Below are 20,387 nucleotides of genomic sequence, written 5' to 3' on the forward strand. Positions count from 1 at the left end.
CCCAGCACTTTAGGAGGCCAAGGCAGGAGGATCACTAGATCAGGAGTTCAAGACCAGTCTGGCCAACATGGCGGAAACCCGTCTCTACTAAAAATACAAAAAATAGCCAGGTGTGGTGGCGCTTGCCTGTAATCCCGGCTACTTGGGAGGCTGAGGTAGGAGAATCACTTGAACCTGGGAGGTGGAGGCTGCAGTGAGCCGAGATCACGCCACTGCATTCCAGCCTGGAGACAGAGTAAGACTCTGTCTCAAACAAACAAACAAAAAGCAAAAAACAAACAAACAGAACAAAAATGTATTATCTTGTGGTCTTATAGGTTAGAGACACTAATGGATCTTACAGGGTTGAAATGGAAGTGTTAGTAGGGCTGAGTTCCTTTCTGGAGGCTCTGAGGGAGAATCTGTTTCCTTGCCTCTTCTAGCTTTCAGAGGTTGTCTGCATGGTCCTCCTCCTCTAACTTCAAAGCCACTGATGGCAGATTGAATCCTTCTCACTGCACATCTCTCAAATCCTTCTTCTGTTATAGCATCGCTCTGTAACCACAGCTGGGAAAGGTACTTCTCTTTTAAGGACTCATGTGATTAAGTTGGATTCACCTGGATAATCCATGATCATCCTCCCATCTCACAGTCCTTACTTTCATCACATCTACAAAGATCCTTTGCTATGTAAGGAAACGTATTCATGGGTTCTAGGGATTATGACAAGGATATCTTTGAGGTAGCCATTTTTCTGTTTATCCCACCAGCCGTGACCCTAGAGAGGCCAGAAACAGAGATGGGGAGGCATAGAAGGAGGAAAAGAATATCCATTGCTCCTCCGTTCTCAGGTCAGTCAGGCCACCTCTGAGCTGCAAGAGGAAAAAGCTTTGAAGTGGATACATGATTCAAGTTTTTATTTAGACAGCAAGACTCTTCTTTCTAATCCTTGAAAGTGGTTTTTAATTATGGAAAGAACTATTGGTATACCCTACAGTAACCAAAGCTTGTGACTGTAGAAAAATAGTTATTTTTCCACTGGTGCCTATTCTAGTTCAGACTATTCAATATCAGTTACACAATTATAGTTTTGATTGCACTGTACATATAATTTAGCATCCTACTTTTCTACCAAGAAATTTCTCTTTTTGGAAATTTTCTGAGGGAATAATCAGAGACAAAAGACAAAGACTTAGTACAAGGATGTTCATGACAGCATCATAAGTTCTTTCTTTTTATTCTTTCTTACCCTGCTTTGAGTTCATGTTCTATTATTACAATAAATGTAGTGGGGCTTTTTCCCCAATTGTCTAAACTGCCTTGTTTCTCTGTCTTTTTTTCTTTCAAAACTCTACATTATAAAGAAACCCAATTATTTACTTTCTTCATGCCTGTGTTGGAGAGTCACATCAATTTCAGAGAAATTCACACAATAGTGCAGATTAATCTCTATAAGTTTATGATCACAAAACTCAAATGGACCCTCAATAGTAGCCAAATAATCCTAGTATATTTCTCTTGTTTGCTCACTCTCCTCCTCAGAATGAGTTTTAAAAACTTCTCAGTTCTCCTAAAACTTCAAAACTCTCTCACTCCCTTTAGTTAAGCTTCAGGTCTGACCACTTTCTGAAGAGAAGCCATTCACAATGAATTGCCCCCTCTTTTCCTTGTATATTCAACTTCTTCATCTCAATTGGTTCTCTTCATTTCTATTTTTATTCTTTTAAGCACATTCAAGTTCTTCCTCCATGTGGTAGGCTGAATAACAGCCCCCACAAAGATCATCCATGTTCTAATCCCTGGAACCTGTGAATACGTTACCTTCCATGGCAAAAAGGACTTAGCAGACATGACTAAATTAAGAATCTTAAAATTAAGAGATTCTCCTGAATTATCCAGATGGGCTCAATGTAGTCTCAAGAGTCCTTATAAGGGGAAGAAGGCAGGAGGGTCAGGGTGAAAAGAAAAAGATGTGGTGGAAATATCACACATGAGAGACTACTCAACACACAAATCCCCTAAAGTACATTCAGCCCTAGAAATCACATTTGCTCTTTTCAAATCAGATTTAAAAGCTACCTTGATTGTAAGTATATTAAACACAATGATCAGAACAGTTATTTTTTCCATGTTGCGCTCTACATTCCCCCGGCACCAATGTATCCTGATTGGTACAACTTATATATATTTACAGATAAGTGTAGAAATAACATAGTATTTAAGTGCATCTTAATGTATGTGAATACTAACCATGTACATATAAGAGGAAGTAAAATTCCTAAATGAACTATTTTTCTAACATCTGATGGATGATTATTTCAAGCTACTATACAAAGAAAATTAAAATACTGTGTTCTGAATAATGCTTGATTTAGACAAGCTTGAATAAGAGACACCAATGCTATCTCTTTCTGACGGAAAAATACACAATCATTTTGGACCCATATTTTAAAAGATAGTTTCATAAATAGGAATTATAGTTGATTCTACATTTTTTCTTTTCTTCTCTTAAAGATCCTCAGAACCTAGTAAAGGGCAAAGAATTCTTAGTCAAGTAATCTTAGTGGCTACAATAATACAACAAATCCATAGAATGAAAAGTTTCTGGTTTTGAGGATTTTATCTGAGATTTCTAATTAAAAATTCAAGGTTGATCATTATTCTATCAGATGCAGCATTCACATTTATGAGTAGAATTTATACACAAAGAGTATTGTGATGGTTAGTATTGAACGTCAACTTGATTGGATTGAAGGATACAAAGTATTGTTCCTGGGTGTGTCTCTGAGGGTGTTGCCAAAGATTAACATTTGAGTTGGAGGATTGGGAGAGGCAGACCCAGCCTCAGTCTGGGTAGGCACCATCTGATCAGCTGCCAGTTCAGCTAGAATAAAGCAGGCAGAGGAAAGCAAGAAGAGCAGACCTGCTGAGTCTTCCGGCCTTCATCTTTCTCCTGTGCTGGATGCTTCCTGCCCTTGAACATTTGACTTCAAGTTCTTCAGCTTTTGGACTCTTGTACTTATACCAGTGGTTTGCCAGGGGTTCTTGGGCCTTTGGCCACTAACTGAAGGCTGCACTATTGGCTTCCCCACTTTTGAGGTTTTGGGACTTGGACTGGCTTCCTTGCTCCTCAGCTTGCAGACGGCCCATTGTGGAACTTCACCTTGTGATGGTGTGAGTCAACAGTCCTTAATAAACTCCCTTTCATATATACCTCTATCCTATTAGTTCTGTCCCCATAGATAACCCTAATACAAGTATTATCATGAGCATATTAGTAAGTCTTCAACACACATATCTGTAGTATATTTAGAATTCATTTGAAAAAGGATGTACATCATTGTGCAAACCTTACCTTTTCACCAGAGTTGTCTTTAGCTGTTGGAATCTGCCAGGTAACATTGGCAGAATCTTGCTGTTCCAGAGTCTTAGCCTCTATGTCCTTAGGACAGGTGATTTGGGGAGCCTCCACATCTAACTCAGAAAATACACAAATCGATTAATACACTGACATGTAGTCCTAGATCATTTAAGGAAGAGGTAAAAATCTAGTTTATATTAATACATTGTGACACATTTGTACATCCCAGTTACTCATTGTTCGGAATCTGCATCTGCTTTCCTGATCATTTATCTCAGCATGGCTTACGAACCCAATCCTGAACTGGCACCTATTGACCTCGTAGTCTCATTTCTTCCTTTTCTCCTACTGAAACTCATTTTCCACGTTGAGTTACTGTCAGGCCATGGCCTTTCTTTTACTTGGGCCTTTGCCCATGTTCTTTTATTTGCGTGAATTAGTGCCCTCTTCTCTCTTTACCTGGATGTCTAGTACTTATCCTCGAACTCTCAGCTTAGACCCAGCTCCTCAGGAAGCTCTTGCTGATTCTCCAGGCCCTTTTGAGGTGCCCACTCCACAAGATCCTATAACCCTCTGGACTTCCCAACAATAAAACTCAACAAGCTCTTTTGAAATGGAATTTTCTCCCCCAGTAGAATTTAACTTATTTGAAGGTCAGGATGTCTTGCCCCACTGTCTTATAGGGTCCCTGGCATATAATAGAAACTTGAGAAATATTTTTTGAATGAAATAATTTAAAAATGAATGTTGACTGTGACAGGTAGAAACTACACTTGAAAATGAGGCTGTCAAGTAGAATTAACCAGCAGAAACTGAAACGTACTGTCAAACCAAACAACAAATTTAAGCCAATTATATTTTTTACTTCATACTATGGTGCTGAATTAGACGTGCTAACATTACACAGATGCACACCAGTCATGGTAGTGCTAAGTTTTTGTTATATGATAAAATACATCTTTTATTTTAATTTATGTTAAATTATGTCTTCTGTAACTTCTGGCTGAATATATCTGAATTGATTTCATTAAGTCTCATGTCTTCCTGTTTCTTCAAAATTTTATTCAATTTATATTTTCTTTTTCTCAAAGGGGCTTATACTTCAACAACGTTCTCCCACAGGAACACATAGTAGCATATTAGCTCTGAAAAATTTTTTTTAAGTATTTGATTTTTCATTCATGCTTAAACAATAGCTTGACTGGACCTGGAATCTAAAGTTCATATTTATTTGTTCTCCATATCCTGTACACATTGCTACATTTTCTTGTGGCATTTAAAGTTGTAAATGAGATACGTAACATGAATCTAATTATTGTTTCTTTTGTGCAATTGCTTTCTTTCGCCAGGGAAAATTATTTAAGATTTTTCCATTAACTCTGGAACTCGGAAATTTCACTACGAGTAGTCAAAGTATGCCAACCCAATACTCAGGAGTTATTTGTGGTCTAAAGGATTAAGCCATTCTCTAGCTCAGAGAAATTTTCTTCTCTTGGTAGAAAAATTCTTCTCCATCTCTTCTCCTCTCTGCCTCTCTCCTTCTGGAACTCCTTATTAAATGGACATTGGGTTTTGTTTTGTTTTTTTTCCCTTCTGTCACTGGCATCCCTCAACTTCCATCTTTTTGGTTTGATCAATTGGGAAATTCAAGTGCTTTCTTTGTTTACTCATTCAGTTCTCCATTGTGAGGAAACTCTCAGTTTGGTCTTTTAAATTACCAACAGCAATCATTCCATTCATTTGCCCTTGTCCTTCCCTTAGAGATAGTCAGGACTTTTTTTTACCTCTAAGAACTCTTTTATGTTTTCAGCAACTCTTTTTTTCATAGTGGTCTGCTCTTGTTGCAGAGAAAATGGCAATGTCCTCTTGTGAATGGAATGTGATGCCAGGTTTCAAAGTGCTGATAGCTTTTTTTTGAAAATCAATTCCGTCTCACCTGCTTTATATAGACCAAGACTTCCCTAAAGATTTTAGTCTTATGGAAAACTTACCTGATTTTCAGCTCTACTATTTTCCTTATTTGTGTATTTCTTATGTCATTGTCTGGCATTTTGTAATTGGATTTTGTAAATCCACCACTTTGAATCAGAAATCCTCATAGTGGATATCGGGGTAGCACCTACCATATTATCATGGGTTTGCGGCAAAAGTTGCAAAGAAGGATTGTCTTATACTGCAGCTATATGGCATTATTAACACATTTGGTTTTTAACCTGACCAGTGTAGAGACCTACCTTTACACACAGCTGTCTGAACTCCAACATTCCATTTTCCAGAAGCGGTACATCTCAGCATTTCTTTGATTCCAGATAAAATGAACCCTTGGCGGCAACTTACATAGCAGATTGTCCCAAATTTGGCTGGCTGCTTGCCACAGTTGTGGGGGGATATGATGACATCTTTGGGCGTCTGAAAGGTGGAGCAGTGGCGCTCTACGGTAGGGAAATGAGAGAGAATGTTACTCGTGTTCCCACAAATTGGAAATGCCACAGATTCTTTTTTACCCAAGAAAAATACAATTATGCTGCCCTGGGATTTATGTAAATTGCTAAATGATAACTATATATGACACTGAATGTATAATGTATTATAAATAATGCTAACCTATACCTCTTTAGTTATCTTTTACTATTTTTGCCAGTGCATCAAAACTTTCAAAAACTTCTGATATTTTAATTAACACTGATTGTGACTTTTATCATTTGCTTGGAGCACACTCATTTGGTTTGCAGAATATTATTTTATGGCTTAGAAGTAGAAAGTCATAAGTTGAATTCTATATTTCATGGTTTAAGTGATATATTCAGCAATCTCTATTTTATGAGCTTTTTGGTACTATTTTTAAGCAAGCGTATAATGAGAAAAGTTTCTAATAGCCTTCCTAAAATCACTGTGTTGTATTTAGGGCCTTGACCTTGAATGCTATATTTAGCACAGAAAAAGAATAGCAGATGAATTAGGCAGAATGCAGATAGAATGAAAAATCAAGGCTAGGACTTAATACAGGGAGTGTATGTGAGGGGGGCAGCACATGCACACACCCATACACACATTTGTCTTTTGTAGTAGAGAATCTACTGGCAGCGTTACTCACATCTTTAGTCTGTATTTTCCATGTTATTAGAATAGTTGAATAAATGGCTAACATTTATTCACTACCTACTATGTGCCAGGCATTATTCTAAGCACTTTGCATGTATTGACTTATTTAATTATATGTTGTAAGAAGTATTCCAACTTACACACAAAAACTGAGCACACTAGTAACTTTCCTAAGGTCACCACGCAAGTAAGTGGCAAAACTTACTTGCTACTAAACACTCCACTATCATACTTCCCCCGTGAAATAATTTCCTTCCGAACTGTGCCAGCAAAAGCCATTTTTTCCTGAGAAATGGTTTGTCTCTTTATTTCTGCACAGTGTGAACTGCATGCCTGCCCAGAGCTCCTAGTCTACTTTGATCAACTGGACCAAAGCCAAGTTTGTGGTTCGAATATAATGACAATGCGAGACTCAGTATCCTTTATTTAGGGCCAGTCCTATATAAAGTAAGAAAATTAGCCTTTTGGCTGTCAAAATTGTTGAAGATTTTATTCTTTTTTTATTGCTTGTTTATGGTACTTTCAGTGAACACGTCTTTAACTTTTATATAGTCTAATCTACTGAGTTTTTTTCTTTTTGAAGTCTTTCCATTGCTTTTATGCTTAGTAAGTTCTGAGATTGGTCAGCATTCACTTACATAGGTTAAACATATTGTCTTCTAGGTTTTAATGGTTTTACTTTTACTTTATGTTTTAAAATCTATGAAGATTTTTTTTCAGTGTTCAGTGTGAATTGAAAACATACAGAAAACTTAATTTTGTTTTGTTTTTCACAAGGAGCTAGTCAATTTTCCCTTATGATCAGTTAAAGAAATCATTTTTTCCCTCAACTGACCTGTGATGCTTCCTTAATTGTGATCTGTATGGCAATCCTTGCATATTCTTAATCTTTGCAGATTAAAAAAGATTTGAAAACCTGCTAGAGCTACTTTCTATTTACTATTCCTAATAATCTTCCTTTTCAAACTGATTTTAGTGATTTTTTTCACTATAAAAATTTTCTAGATGAATCCTAGAATCAATCCCTAATTCCAAAAGAAGGGCAAAAAAGAAAATCCCTTTTAGGCTATTGAATGAGTTTGCATTCAATGTATTACATGTATATGCAATACATATATATGTAATGTCTTAAGTTCTTTCCTTATGTTAATTTGGAAAGAACTTAACATAAATGTTACTAGATATTAATATAATATAAATATATAAATTATAAAATTATAATATATAAATATAAATTATGTAGTAATATAAATATATACAAATTAATATAAATTATATATAAATACATAATTTGGAAAGAACTTAACATTTTGAAAACATTTTATATAAATATTAAAATATTATTTTCATCTCTCAGTAACATTTTTCTGGTTTGCTTAATACAGGTTCCACACATTTCTATTTAAGGTTATTCTGACATATTTTATATTTTCCATAGATCTTTTGAATGTCATATTTTACCATATGTTCTGCTTATCATTGTATATAGAAAAGCTGTTTGTTTTATTTTTATTTATTTATTTTTTCAAATCTCTACTGGCAGATATATTTGCTATTCTTGTGACTTTGATGACCTCTCATTGATTAGTAGATTCATTCTATTTCTTGGCGGGGGGAGAAGGGGCAGGCTTGTAGTCTACAAATGATGATGATTTTGAATCCCAGTATCTCTAATCTCATAATTTCTTACAATAGCTAAAGATTTAAGAATAGTACTAAACAATGTGAGTACATTTTTCTTTTGCCAGATTTGATAAGACTGTCTATATTGTTTCTCCGCAAGTGGCTGCAGATTTCAGATTGACATTTTTTATTAAGTGAGTTATATCAATATGAGCTTTTAAAAATTTTACTGAAAATGTGTCTTAAATAATGAATTTTTATCTTCTGCTAAGCAACCATACAATTTTTTTCCAATTTGCTATAATGAAGTAATGTATTATATTGACAGATGACTTAATTTTAACTCCTTTTTCCAATCTTAGAATAAACTTTACTTGTTTTGGCTGACTATTCTTTTTTCAATGTGGGTTGCTAGTATATTTGCTTTTACAGTTATATGTAAGGTTGGTCTATAATTTTCTATCTTTTTTTGGTAATAATTGTCAGGTTGATAATGAAATAATAATAGTTCAAGAACATGAATTGGCTGGCTTTCCATTATTTGGGCCAAACTATATGGTATGGAAACTTCTTAGAAAAATTCTATTTTTTAAATTTTTTTATTTTTTTGAGACAGTCTTGCACTGTCACTGAGGCTGGAGTGCAGTGCCGCGATCTTGGCTCACTGCAACCTCCTCTTCCCGGGTTCAAGAGATTCTCCTGCCTCAGCCTCCCGAGTAGCTGGGATTACAGGCACCTGCCACCACACCTAGCTCATTTTTTGTATTTTTAGTAGAGACAGGGTTTCACCATGTTGGCCAGGCTGGTCTCTGACTCTGACCTCGTGATTCGTTCACCTCAGCCTCCCAAAGTGCTGGGATTACAGGCGTGAGCCACCTTGCCCGGCCAGAAAAATTCTATTTTTGAATTTTTCTTACTTATATTTTAAATTCTATTTTATTACTTTATTTAAAGCATTGCTTCTTAACTATTCTACTGCATCCATTCTCCCTTTATAGTTCTTTTTCATTTACTTAAACAATTCTGATACTTTTTTTCATTTACCTAAACAATTCTGATAGTTCTTTTTCATTTACCTAAACAATTCTGAGAGTTCTTTTTCATTTACTTAAACAATTCTGGTTATATCCTTCTTTCAATTTTCCTTGCAGTTGTTTTATTTTCCTAACTTTTCAGTTGAATGTTCAGTTATTTTTATTTGTTCTTGTGTAATAATAAAGCAATTTTAAAGATTCACCAGTTCCTAATTTTGTCCTTCCATTAATAACATAAATGTAAAACACGTTTAACAAAGCAAGGGAATAATGAGGCATTTGCATTTTTAAAAAAATCCATCCAAATTGGCCTCAATTAAAACTAAGAAAAAAGGCATGGTCATTTGAAGGTATAAACTTCTGTGAGTTGGAAAACAGCATTCATTGTAGGAGTTCCTTTACTAGTAGAGAGGAGTAAGACAACACATTTGTTTTTGTATCTATAACACCTACACCTGTACATGTGGTTGTGTATTTATACTCATTACCAGCTAGTGTTTAGTTCTAGGTCTTCACAGAATACTGGAGAAATCAGAGCAGAGGAAATGAATCACCCAAGGCATTACAACTTCTAGAAACTTACCCACACACCGGGGTTCTGGCCCATCCCAATGGCTGTTTCCTTGACAAGTAAGCTTGTCATTGCCTTCTAGTCTGTACCCTTCATCACAGGCAATGAAACATGTTGTCTTATATAACATTTCCCTTGTAGAACAGCTGATGTGGCCATGTTTGGGCTGGTGGAGATGAGGACATGTTCTTACTATATAAAATGAAAGCAATTAGATCACATTTTACTAAATAAGAATAAAGATAATAATCACAAGTTTAGCAATGCCTGCACAGTGCAAGCAAGACAATTTTCTTTTCTTAAAATAGTGAACGATACATAATACACCACCATTTTTTGAGTTCTTATGGGACAATTGAAAGTTCATGTTTTACCAAATGCATTGCCCAAATAATATCACAGCATGCAGCCCCTCTGCCCATAGGTGGGAAACTTAACCTGTCTGAGTGGCCTGGCCCTACATGGAAGATGGTAACGGTAGATTGGAGGTGATCACAAAAGAGAGGTACCTGACACTCTTAGCTGGCCCTTTCCTGTGATTTTTCAGCCAACATTCCAATGAAAGGAAGTAGTCTTTTCCAGGACACAGTTTTCAGGTTCATGATCAACTTGGTTCTTAGACCTCATGGGCGTATCCTAGGCCTCCTAATAGTGTTAGTTTCTGCAAAGCTGCCCAACTTTTGCAATCTTCAGTTGCGGTATTCTACTCTCCAACCCCAACTCTTGTTCTTCTAGCTTTTTTACTTCTCCTTCCCACAAACATTCCTGCCAATCATAGCTCATGATGCAAATCTCGAATTACGTATTAACATCCGTTTGTTTATTTTTACTGCTGTGGTAGAGGCTTATAACTACCCACCCAATAGCCATTCTCACCAGTTTTATTAAGCTTAGTAATATGCCCAGCTAGAAGATTACAACTGTCCACCTCCGCCTCAACTAATGAGAGCCAATAAGAAAAAGCTGAGATTGAGCAGGGCTTCTTGGAAAGCTTTTTAAAGGGGGCTGTCTCAATTGAGAGAGTACTTCTTTCCCTTCCCTGCTCCCTTCTCCTTTTCTTCCACAATACAGACATGAGGAATGGTAGCCCAGCATACTAGAGTATAAGTATATGATACTATGGGAACATATCATGCACCATGATGGTATAGCAAAAAGCATAGGAAGTCTGGGTCTCTGATGACAGTGGAGCTATTACACCAACTTTGGATTACCTACTTCTGTCCTTCTTTTAGTTAAAAGAAAAATGAACCCTTAATTGGCTTAAGACATTGTTATTTGGGTCCTTGATACCAGCTATACACAATTTCTAATTCCATCTGCCCAGCATCCATTAACTTCTCCTTTGTTAATTTTTTAGGGAAAGATCTTTCCCCTCTCTTGGATCATGGGATGTGTGTGTGCTCCAAATGTGCTCAGGGGTAGAGCATGTATCTAGGAGCACATTCCCCTGGCCAGAGAAGTGAGCAGGCATAACTGGTGACATGGTTTTCTTCATCTTCTTTGAATTCACCATGAGAAAACAGTAGGAAGGATATTCGCTAAACTGTGGATGCTGAAAACGCCCCCATACCTCAGCCAGCCTCAACATCACCATCAGAAAAAGTGCCACGAGTTATCCAGAGAAATCTGCATTTCCGCGGTTCTGCCACCTTTGAGTCTCTGTCCTTAACACTACATCAGAGAAGCTACCGGAGAGCACTCACACTGCTCCAGCCTCTGCAGGTTCCCAAACGATGTCTGTGCTCTGAGTTTTCCTGGTAAGAGTCTCCAACTGCCCACTCAAACCCAACAATGTATGTTAGAGTCCAATTCCATTGATTCCATCATTCCCTATATTCCTGTTGATGACAATCTCTTAGAAAGTCCAAGGCTCCCTAGTAATCCCTCATCCACCAGGGTTATCCACATACAGCTGTGTTCCAAATCTATCCCCACAGACCCTTGGACCTACCTTCTGGAATAACGGTGGGTTTCAGTAAATCAATTCATATTCTAAACTTCCTTTTGAGCTACTTTTCCTTCACTTGATTGCCTTAATAAAAATCGTGTTGTCTTCTATAACAGGGACTGGAGGTGAGGAGGTGTCTCTGTTGCTCTTGATTGTCTTCCCACATCATTCTCTCTTCTTCCTTCCTAAAAACTTCCAGCGCCTTTGAAGTATCATATTATATATCCAATATCCTTTTTTAAATTTTCTGTCTCTCTCTCTCCTCTCTCCTTTTTCTCTCTCTCCTTCTCTCTCACACACATACATACACACCTTAGTGACTTCCTTATCTATGTAAATGATCATTCCAGTATCCTGGAGTTATATTCCCGATCTCTTCTTTTCTTTTCTCTCTCTCTTTTTTTTTTTTTTTTATTATACTTTAAGTTCTGGGGTACACGTGCAGAACATGCAGGTTTGTTACATAAGTATACACGTGCCATGGTGGTTTGCTGCACCCATCAACCCATCATCTACATTAAGTATTTCTCCTAATGTTATCCCTCCCCTAGCTCCCCTACCCGCCAACAGGCTCCGGTGTGTGGTATTCCCCTCCCTGTGTCCATGTGTTCTCATTGTTTAACTCCCACTTATGAGTGAGAACATGCGGAGTTTGGTTTTCTGTTCTTGTGTTAGTTTGCTGAGAAGATGGTTTCCAGTTTCATCCATGTCCCTTGAACTCATCTTTTCCTATGGCTGCATAGTATTTCATGATGCATATGTGCCACATTTTCTTTATCCAGTCTATCATTAGTAGGCATTTGGGTTGGTTCCAAGTCTTTGCTATGTGAACCCTAGAAGAAAACCTAGGCAGTACCATTCAGGACACAGGCATGGGCAAAGACCTCATGACTAAAACACCAAAAGCAATGGCAACAAAAGTCAAAACTGACAAATGGGATCTAATTAAACTAAAGAGCTTCTGCACAGCAAAAGAAACTATCATCAGAGTGAACAGGCAGCCTACAGAATGATCTCTTTTCTAACGATCATATCCTTCACCTTATCTCAGCTTCTACCATTGCCATGCCCTCTAGACCTCGCTGTCACCAATCCAAGTTTCCTAGTCTCTGACAATCGCCTCTTATCTTCTGGGATCATTCCTTCAAGTGCTTTAACTCCATCAGTTCCCATACTCTCCAGGCGCCTCTGATATATCACGTTCCGTGTTCTCCTCTTTAGAGAAAACCCTCTAGAAAGAGTTTATAATCTTGTCCTACACTTCTTCTCCTCTAGTTCTAACTTAGATTCTCTCCAATGAGGGTTCCCAAGCAGGAGAAGGAGGGAGGAATGTAAAGGAGAAAGGAAAAGCCGTGAAGAAGGGAGGGGAGAAGAAAGGAAAGTGAAAGGGAGGGGAAACATAGGTGGAGGAGATGAAGAGGAGAGGAGAAGAGGAAGAGCAGGGTGAGGGGAAGGGGAAGTCAGAGTAGGAAAGGAGGGGAGGGGAGGGGGAGGGGAAAGAATAAACAGGGAAAGAGAAAGAGGAAGATGGGGGAGCTGTCAAGACCCATGGAAAACGCACCCTCTCAGTCAGAAGACATGCACATTCCAGTCACAAACAGAGATTGGAGAGGAAAAAAGAGTCGGTGCCTGTTGAATATGCCAAATGATGGGGACATATATTAATCTTGATAGATCATAGATAGAATCCTACAAGCATCGGGCACTGTACAAAAGACAGAAATAACCCCTGCAAAAGAATAAAGTTTGGTTTCCTCTCGGAGAGCTCTTACAACAATCTCTAAAGATTTTTGAACAAAACATTTGGGACTCAAGAATTTTGTTGAGACTCCGGGTGGGATATATTTTTTCTTCTACTTTTCTGCATTTGCCAATTGTTCATACCATGCATATATTTAGTTACATTGAAGACAACCTTAAAATATCAGGAAAGGAAGCTGGGGGCAAAATGTTCAAGTGCATATTCAACTGAAGTCATTGTTTGAATTTATCCTACAATGAACTCATTCAAATTATATTAATCAGCAGAGCATCAATATTGTGTGCATTAAATAAAAGTTCGATTACTCCTTACAGAAAATAAAAGTTCAATTACTCCTTACAGAAAATGCAAGAGTTAGATTAGAGATTAAATAATAAGTCCTAGTCTCTTTTATCCCTGGAATAGTTTGGACCAAAGTCAAGTGTTAATAAAAAATGATCAGAAACATTTTGCCTTCCATGTTTTAATTTTTCCTGAATGTGTCCATTATACAAATAGAATCTTTATTGTGTCTACCAAGTGCATGGAAACATCTTGTCTTCCGAATTTTGACTTTTATTGAGTGTGTCCTTCATGTGTATCACAATGCCAAGTGTAAGATAGGATTAAAAGGTGAATCAGATAAATTCTGATGTATAAAATTTGGAAAACCATATTAAACAATGTTTTGGCTTCAACAAACTGCCAAGATAACTCCAGCTTTCCTAACCTGAGACCAAATAATAAATTAGAGTCGGTGCCTCATACAGATACAAATTATACTGCTTCTCAGATGTTGGTATTAATAAACTTCCATTGCTCCCCAGTGTAAACAAAGCATATACAATGATTCCTATTTAGTCCTTAAACATTTCACTCAAGAATGAACACTTAATATCATTTTAATAGGAACACACTTCTTAAAAAATTTTCAACTTATTTTTTTTTTCATTTCAACAAGCTGAAAAATCCTACAATTAATATTTCTTGACTTACATTTATGTTATCACAATCCCTAAATATTTATTTGGTCTTTTTAGAAAACAGCAACTTAGACTTTTAAGAGAACAGTCTACTTGTAGTAGATAATGTAAGAAGCTACTCTGGTTCCCATCTTAAAGACTAATCAGATTTGTTTTTCCAGGCACGTGCTTCCTGTTAGTCTCTAAATTGTGATAGTATCTATTACTGAACCTTCACTGGTTGAACATTTTTCTCAGGTTTATTCAGTTAAGACTGAGAAACCACAAAAGAATCCTTTCCTGTTTAGAAAGAAATGCAGAATTCAGATAAAACTGAAAATGAGTATAAGTGCTTTATGAAAAGTGCATAGGAGAAATGAGAATCAAGCTTACCAATTATTAGTCAACATCCACAAAAACATTAACAATGTAACATGACATTTGTAAAAGTCTTTAGATTTTATGCAGGCCTTCCATTTCTGCCTCAATCTTACAAATATTTTTAAGAACGTGTAATATAACTAAAATTATTCACTGTTCTATAATTAAATCTGTAAAAATATACTACTTTCTCCATACTAACCACCATGAAACAGAAATGAATTCCTACCTAATTGCCATATTTCACTGAATCCCCCATTGTAAGACACAATATTATTTTATGTGCCACTAACAAAGAAACAGTAATGCCAATTAAAGGGTTTGCTGCCACTGATTTTAAGATGCATCTCCATTTTAGAGATGTTAAAATGTTTTAAAAAATGTGTTTCAGATTTAGTGAAATATAGTATGTGTTTCATAGAACAATATCTGATGTAACTAAATACATTGAGCATTAGTGAAAGTGTAAGGACCTGGGTAAGTACCTTCATTCAGCGCAACTTTGTATACTGGTAGGTTAGCATTAACTTTGGTGGTGAAGTTGAATTGTAGCATCTCTCCTTACTCTGCTTTAAATTATTTTATTTATATTGGAATTGCAATTGAAATTACATGAAAGAGAACAAGCATGCTTTTTTGTAGACAGGGTCTCAATCTGTCACCCAGGCTGGAGGACAGTTGTGCAATGATGGCTCACTGCAGCGTCCAACTCCTGTGTTCAAGTGACCCTCCTGCCTCAGCCTCCTAAGTAGCTGGGATTACAAGCTTGTGCCATCACACCCATGCATGGTTTTTAATATGAATGACAGAAGCAGGTCATCAATGTATATACTGTATTTATCAATGTACATCAATGTATACCTTTATCGATATCTGTATTTGTTAAATTCAAGTTTCCATTCATTCACCAGAGGTATCATCAATGATTGAGGGGCAAAAGTACATTCTGTGCTCATAATGAATTCAGTTTAGCAGAGGGAGTAGATAAGTTAATTACCAATAAAAGTGTGGCACTTTGTATTGCGACAAATTAGTTACATTGGGAAATATGTTTGCCAGAATCCCTTTACTGTGGTTCCAAGTTAGGATTGATCAAAAGAGGAACTTGGACTTGATTTTGGAAGGCAGAAGTGAGGAAGTGGTCATTGTCATCAGAGTCAGTGATAGAAAAATGGAGTAACGCCGAGGGGGTTCCAGCTTGCCCTTGTTTGCCTTCATTCCACGTCCCCACTGCTGATCCCATGACCAGTGGTGGCCCCATGTTCATTGCAAGGTTCTTGGCTGCAGAGCCACAGAAACATAACTACACAGAGGTAAAGCTTCTCTTAGGCCTTCCATGAGTTTCTCCTTAGCAATTCCACTTCAAAAGCTGGGCAGGCTCTCAAGTTGACTTGTCAAGAACTCCTCTGATCCTCCCACTCCTCTTCTGTTTCCAAGCTCCTTCTAAAATTGTGTAAGCTCCGTTTCCTGAAATAAATTTCTCATCCCATAACATGCATGGTGACTGTGCTTCCTTGACTGACCCTGACACATAGCATAAGAAACATAATGAGGGGTGGGGGTAGGTCTGCTTATGCAGATGCATGTGTAGAGGTCATCCCATTCAGGAGGAGGAGGTTGGCAGCAGTGGAGGGTTGAGAGGACCCAGAGCAAAGGCAGAGCCAGGCTGTGGGAATAGCTTCAAAGGGCCGGTTTCCTGAGAGAGCATGGCTATTTCTTACAGCTTTAGGTTCACACACACAAGGGTTGGTTATGGAGGGTGGAGGCTCGACAGGCAGGGGCCAGACCTTATCCTGAAAGGGCAGTCTTCTCTGATTTTCTTACTTCTCTTTGGAAGGCTACTGAGTGGCAAGTTAAAATGTAATATTTCCCACGCTCTACCATAAGGTATTTGGAAGAAGGGGTAAAGATTTTACACAGAACTTAGAACTATTGACTTCACAAAAATGTATTTTACAAGTTTTCAAGGATTCATTTTTTCAGTAATGGTATGTGGCTTTTTACCATTTGAGGCTGCATGACTGAAAATGTCTTTCCTTTGCCTTCACACATGAACAGTAGCTTGCTTGAGTTTAGAAATCTAGGGTCTATTCTTTTCCCTCAGAATCCTGGCAACATAGTCTTATTTTCTAACATTGAGAATGGCCAACAAAGGGGCCTAAGGCTAATCTGATTATTTCTCCTTGGTAGGTAGTGTTGTTTCTAACTATGAAAGGGATACAGTTTTCTGTTTTTCTAGGGCATTCAGAAAGTTCACTAAGATTATTTCCAGACATAAATCTGTTTTTAATATTTTTTTGTGGCACTTACTAAGTGATGTTAAATTGAATATCCAAGATTTGGGTTGTGAATATTTTCAAAATTTCAGTTTGGGGATATATCTTTAGATCTTCTACTGGTGCATCTCCTCCATTCTGGTCTCTCTCTGGATTCCTCATGTGAAAAGAGTCTACTTCCTGTGACTATTCTCATGTTACTTTATTCTTTCATATTTCTATCTCTGAATTTTTTTGATGGACTTTCAAATGAGTTTCTTGAGTTGGTTTTCTAATTTATTAATTTGACTTCTAACTGGGTCCACTCATCGTGTCAGTAACCTTTTTTTTTTTTTTTTTTTTTTTTTTTTTTTACTCTCAAATTTCTTTCATTGCTTGGAATCCTGGCCTTATTTTAGCAATGCAGTTGCCTTTGAATCTCAGTGATTGCATTTTTCTTTCTTTTCTGTCAGGTCTCCTTTGTTCAATCTGCTGATTCTTTTCAGTTTTCCTTGTCTTCTGGGGATACCATGTAGGCCAATTTACATTTATAGATGAGTTCAGTATTGGTACCTAAGAAATTGGTACCAACACAAATGTCTCCTGGGATTCACAAATGATTTTGGAGTCATGAGTAGATGGTTCTACTTTATGGATATGGATGCCAATAAAAGACCAGAAGACAGAACTACTTATCTTACACCAGTGATCCAGCTGATTTGTAGGGTTTTGGAGCAGTCAAATCCTCAGCAAAGTGTTCTGCCAAAAAATGACTAGGGGATGTGGTGGGAGGAAGGTTGCCAGATTTAGCAACAAACAAACCGATGAACCAGGACACCCAGTTAAATTTAAATTTCAGAAAATCAACAAATAATTGTTTAGTATAAGTTGGTTCCAAATCTTGAAGGGGACCTACATGTACTAAAATATTATTTGTTTATCAAAAATTCAAATTTAACTGGCATCCCGTGTTTCACCTGACAACCATAGGTAGGGAGCAGACACTGTACTGAGAAGCTTCGTGGTCAGGGATTCTGATGGAGGTCCTCAAGTCCCTTGGCTTGCCCCCCTCTTACCTTTTCTTAAATATCCTCCTCTTCCAACCCTACTTGTAAAACCCTAGGAAGTTGGTTGCGTGACAGTTGTAAGAAGTAGGAAAGTAGGTCCTGGAGATGGCAAGTGGAGGCAGATTGAGGCACTACATATATTTTTTTTATTATTATTGCTTCTCTGTATTTGAGATGGGAGCCTCAGATTCTATTGGTGGTGCCCACTTTCTATTGGCCTGAATAGGCTCCTTGGGCTCTCATGTTGACAAATTCTCTACTTTCTATAACAGGTCGACCAGCCAAAGTAAAGATTGGAGACTACAAGTTGGCTAACTGCTCTTGTTGCAGGATGCTTGTGTGATTCCTTAAGTCCTACAATTCCAGGAGGCATCAAAGTTTCCACTCCGATTATTCTAAACTCTCCTTTATACCATGTCTTGGAGGCTTGAAATTTGAGGTTTAGGATAACCTGTCCATTTACTTCTCAGGCAAACTTTTTCTTTGCTTGTTCATAAAAGGGATATAAAAGGCGTAGTTTACAATTATGTGGTCAATTGAACTTGGTAGGTCTGATTTCAAATTTCCTATAATTTTTCTCTTTCTGTAGTGTGGGGTCTATGAAATCCAAAAAGAAATGAAGAACTGACTGGTTTACTAGAGCTTAAATCAAGGAAATCAAGCAAGACAATAAATAAACAATGTAAATTGGCAGTTTGCATACCTCTGCAGTAGCTCTCTGAACCGGACCACAAACCATTGGGTAGACACAAGATGATGCTGCTTCCCACAAGGTCAAATCCAGGGTGACATCGGACCCCACAGGCTGCATTGAAGTGGTTGTTGCAAGTGTTTTGGATAAAGTAACCATTTTCAGGAGGCTTCAGGGCAGGGCAGTGGACAACTAACATTTACAAAAATAAAATTGAAAAGCAAAGTTAGACTTTCATCTATGACATATCCTGTATTTTTCTTTTTCTTTCAAGGGGATATTTATGCATATGTGTTAATTGCCTATAGCATTTCCATTTACTGCATATGGATTTTCAAGAACATATTTGGAAGAAGAACCCTTATATCTGATTCCTATTAGGTACTAACTCCCAATTAAATTTTAAATACAAACTAAATATTATTTTTAAAAAAAATTATTTTATAGTTCTTTACCTTTATATGTCATTAGATACTTTTCCGCTTGACTAAGGTAGAACAAAATAAAGAACAAATAAAGCAGCAAAGTATATTTGCTACAAACCCCAAGAGCCACAGCTTCTTGTACGTGGTATATGCTATTTCAATATTTTTAATTTTTGGTATGAATAATACTGAGACCCTTTACTTATACAAATATATTATTTCAAAGATAAATGTGACTAAAATGAGCTCATTTTTGTTCAAATTTGTTGTTAAAATTGTGGCTTTTCTTTTTTTGATTCATTTTAAATGTTTTCCAGGTACTAAGCCTTTCTGATCTCAAGGTGATGTTACTCCCAGCATCTGAGTTCCCCTTTCACTGGAGCAGGACAGGGATGTGTTCTGTGATAAGAATGTTATAAAAGCAAATCATCCCACTCCCCCAAACAATATGATTACGGAAGAGAACATTAAAGATCATTCTAAATGAATTGGATGCAAACACAAGCACTATTTCTCTCAGAGAAATCAGCTTTTATATTTCCTATTTTCCAACAGTGGGAGACTCACGTTCACAGGTCTGGCCAGATGCCCTATATCCCTCTTTGCAGACACAGTCTTCAGGGGACGTGCTTCCAGGTGGAGAGGTGTGATTTTCATCAGGACATGGAATGCAACTGCTGATTCCTCCTGGTGAACCTTCAGGTTTGTATGTCCCTGACGGGCAAGCTGTGGGCAGACAAGCCAGAAAAGTCCATGTTATGTGGCACCTTAGCTGGTAGTTAACAAAACGTTTGAAATTAACATGGTAGCGAAAGCCAAAGAATAGCTTTCCATAGAAATAGTGATGTAGGCTGGGCACGGTGGCTCACGCCTGTAATCCCTACACTTTGGGAAGCTGAGGTGGGTGGATCGCCTGAGGTCAGGAGTTCAAGACCAGCCTGGCCAACATGACGAAACCCTGTCTCTACTAAAAATACAAAAGTTAGCTGGGCATGGTGGTACGCACCTATAATCCTAGCTACTCAGGAGGCCGAGGCAGGAGAATCGCTTGAACCCAGGAGGCAGAGGTTGCAGTGAGCTGAGATTGCACCACTGCACTCTAGCCTGGGCAACAGTAGCAAAACTCCATCTCAAAAAAAAAAAAAAAAAAAAAAAAAAAAAAGAAGAAGAAACTAATATAATTCAAGCAAAGAGAGAAACCAACATTTTTGTTTTTTAAAGAATGATGTCATTTGTTATTTGCA

At 37.4% G+C, this 20,387-nt stretch overlaps 1 protein-coding gene across 1 annotated transcript in view; it reads right to left on the reverse strand.

Moving 5' to 3' along the window:
* The window catches only part of SVEP1 (sushi, von Willebrand factor type A, EGF and pentraxin domain containing 1), a 226,247-nt gene that overhangs the window by 140,051 nt on the left and 65,809 nt on the right, over nucleotides 1-20,387 (reverse strand). The window contains exons 4-8 of the mRNA XM_007968447.3: nucleotides 19,711-19,869; nucleotides 18,731-18,910; nucleotides 9,683-9,862; nucleotides 5,575-5,772; nucleotides 3,335-3,453 (exon numbers count right to left, since the gene is read on the reverse strand). Coding sequence (XP_007966638.3) covers nucleotides 3,335-3,453; nucleotides 5,575-5,772; nucleotides 9,683-9,862; nucleotides 18,731-18,910; nucleotides 19,711-19,869 — 836 coding nt within the window. The remainder of the gene's footprint in view (nucleotides 1-3,334; nucleotides 3,454-5,574; nucleotides 5,773-9,682; nucleotides 9,863-18,730; nucleotides 18,911-19,710; nucleotides 19,870-20,387) is intronic.

Source organism: Chlorocebus sabaeus, chromosome 12 (genome assembly GCF_047675955.1).
Source record: "Chlorocebus sabaeus isolate Y175 chromosome 12, mChlSab1.0.hap1, whole genome shotgun sequence".
In the NCBI taxonomy this organism is placed as follows: domain Eukaryota; kingdom Metazoa; phylum Chordata; class Mammalia; order Primates; family Cercopithecidae; genus Chlorocebus; species Chlorocebus sabaeus.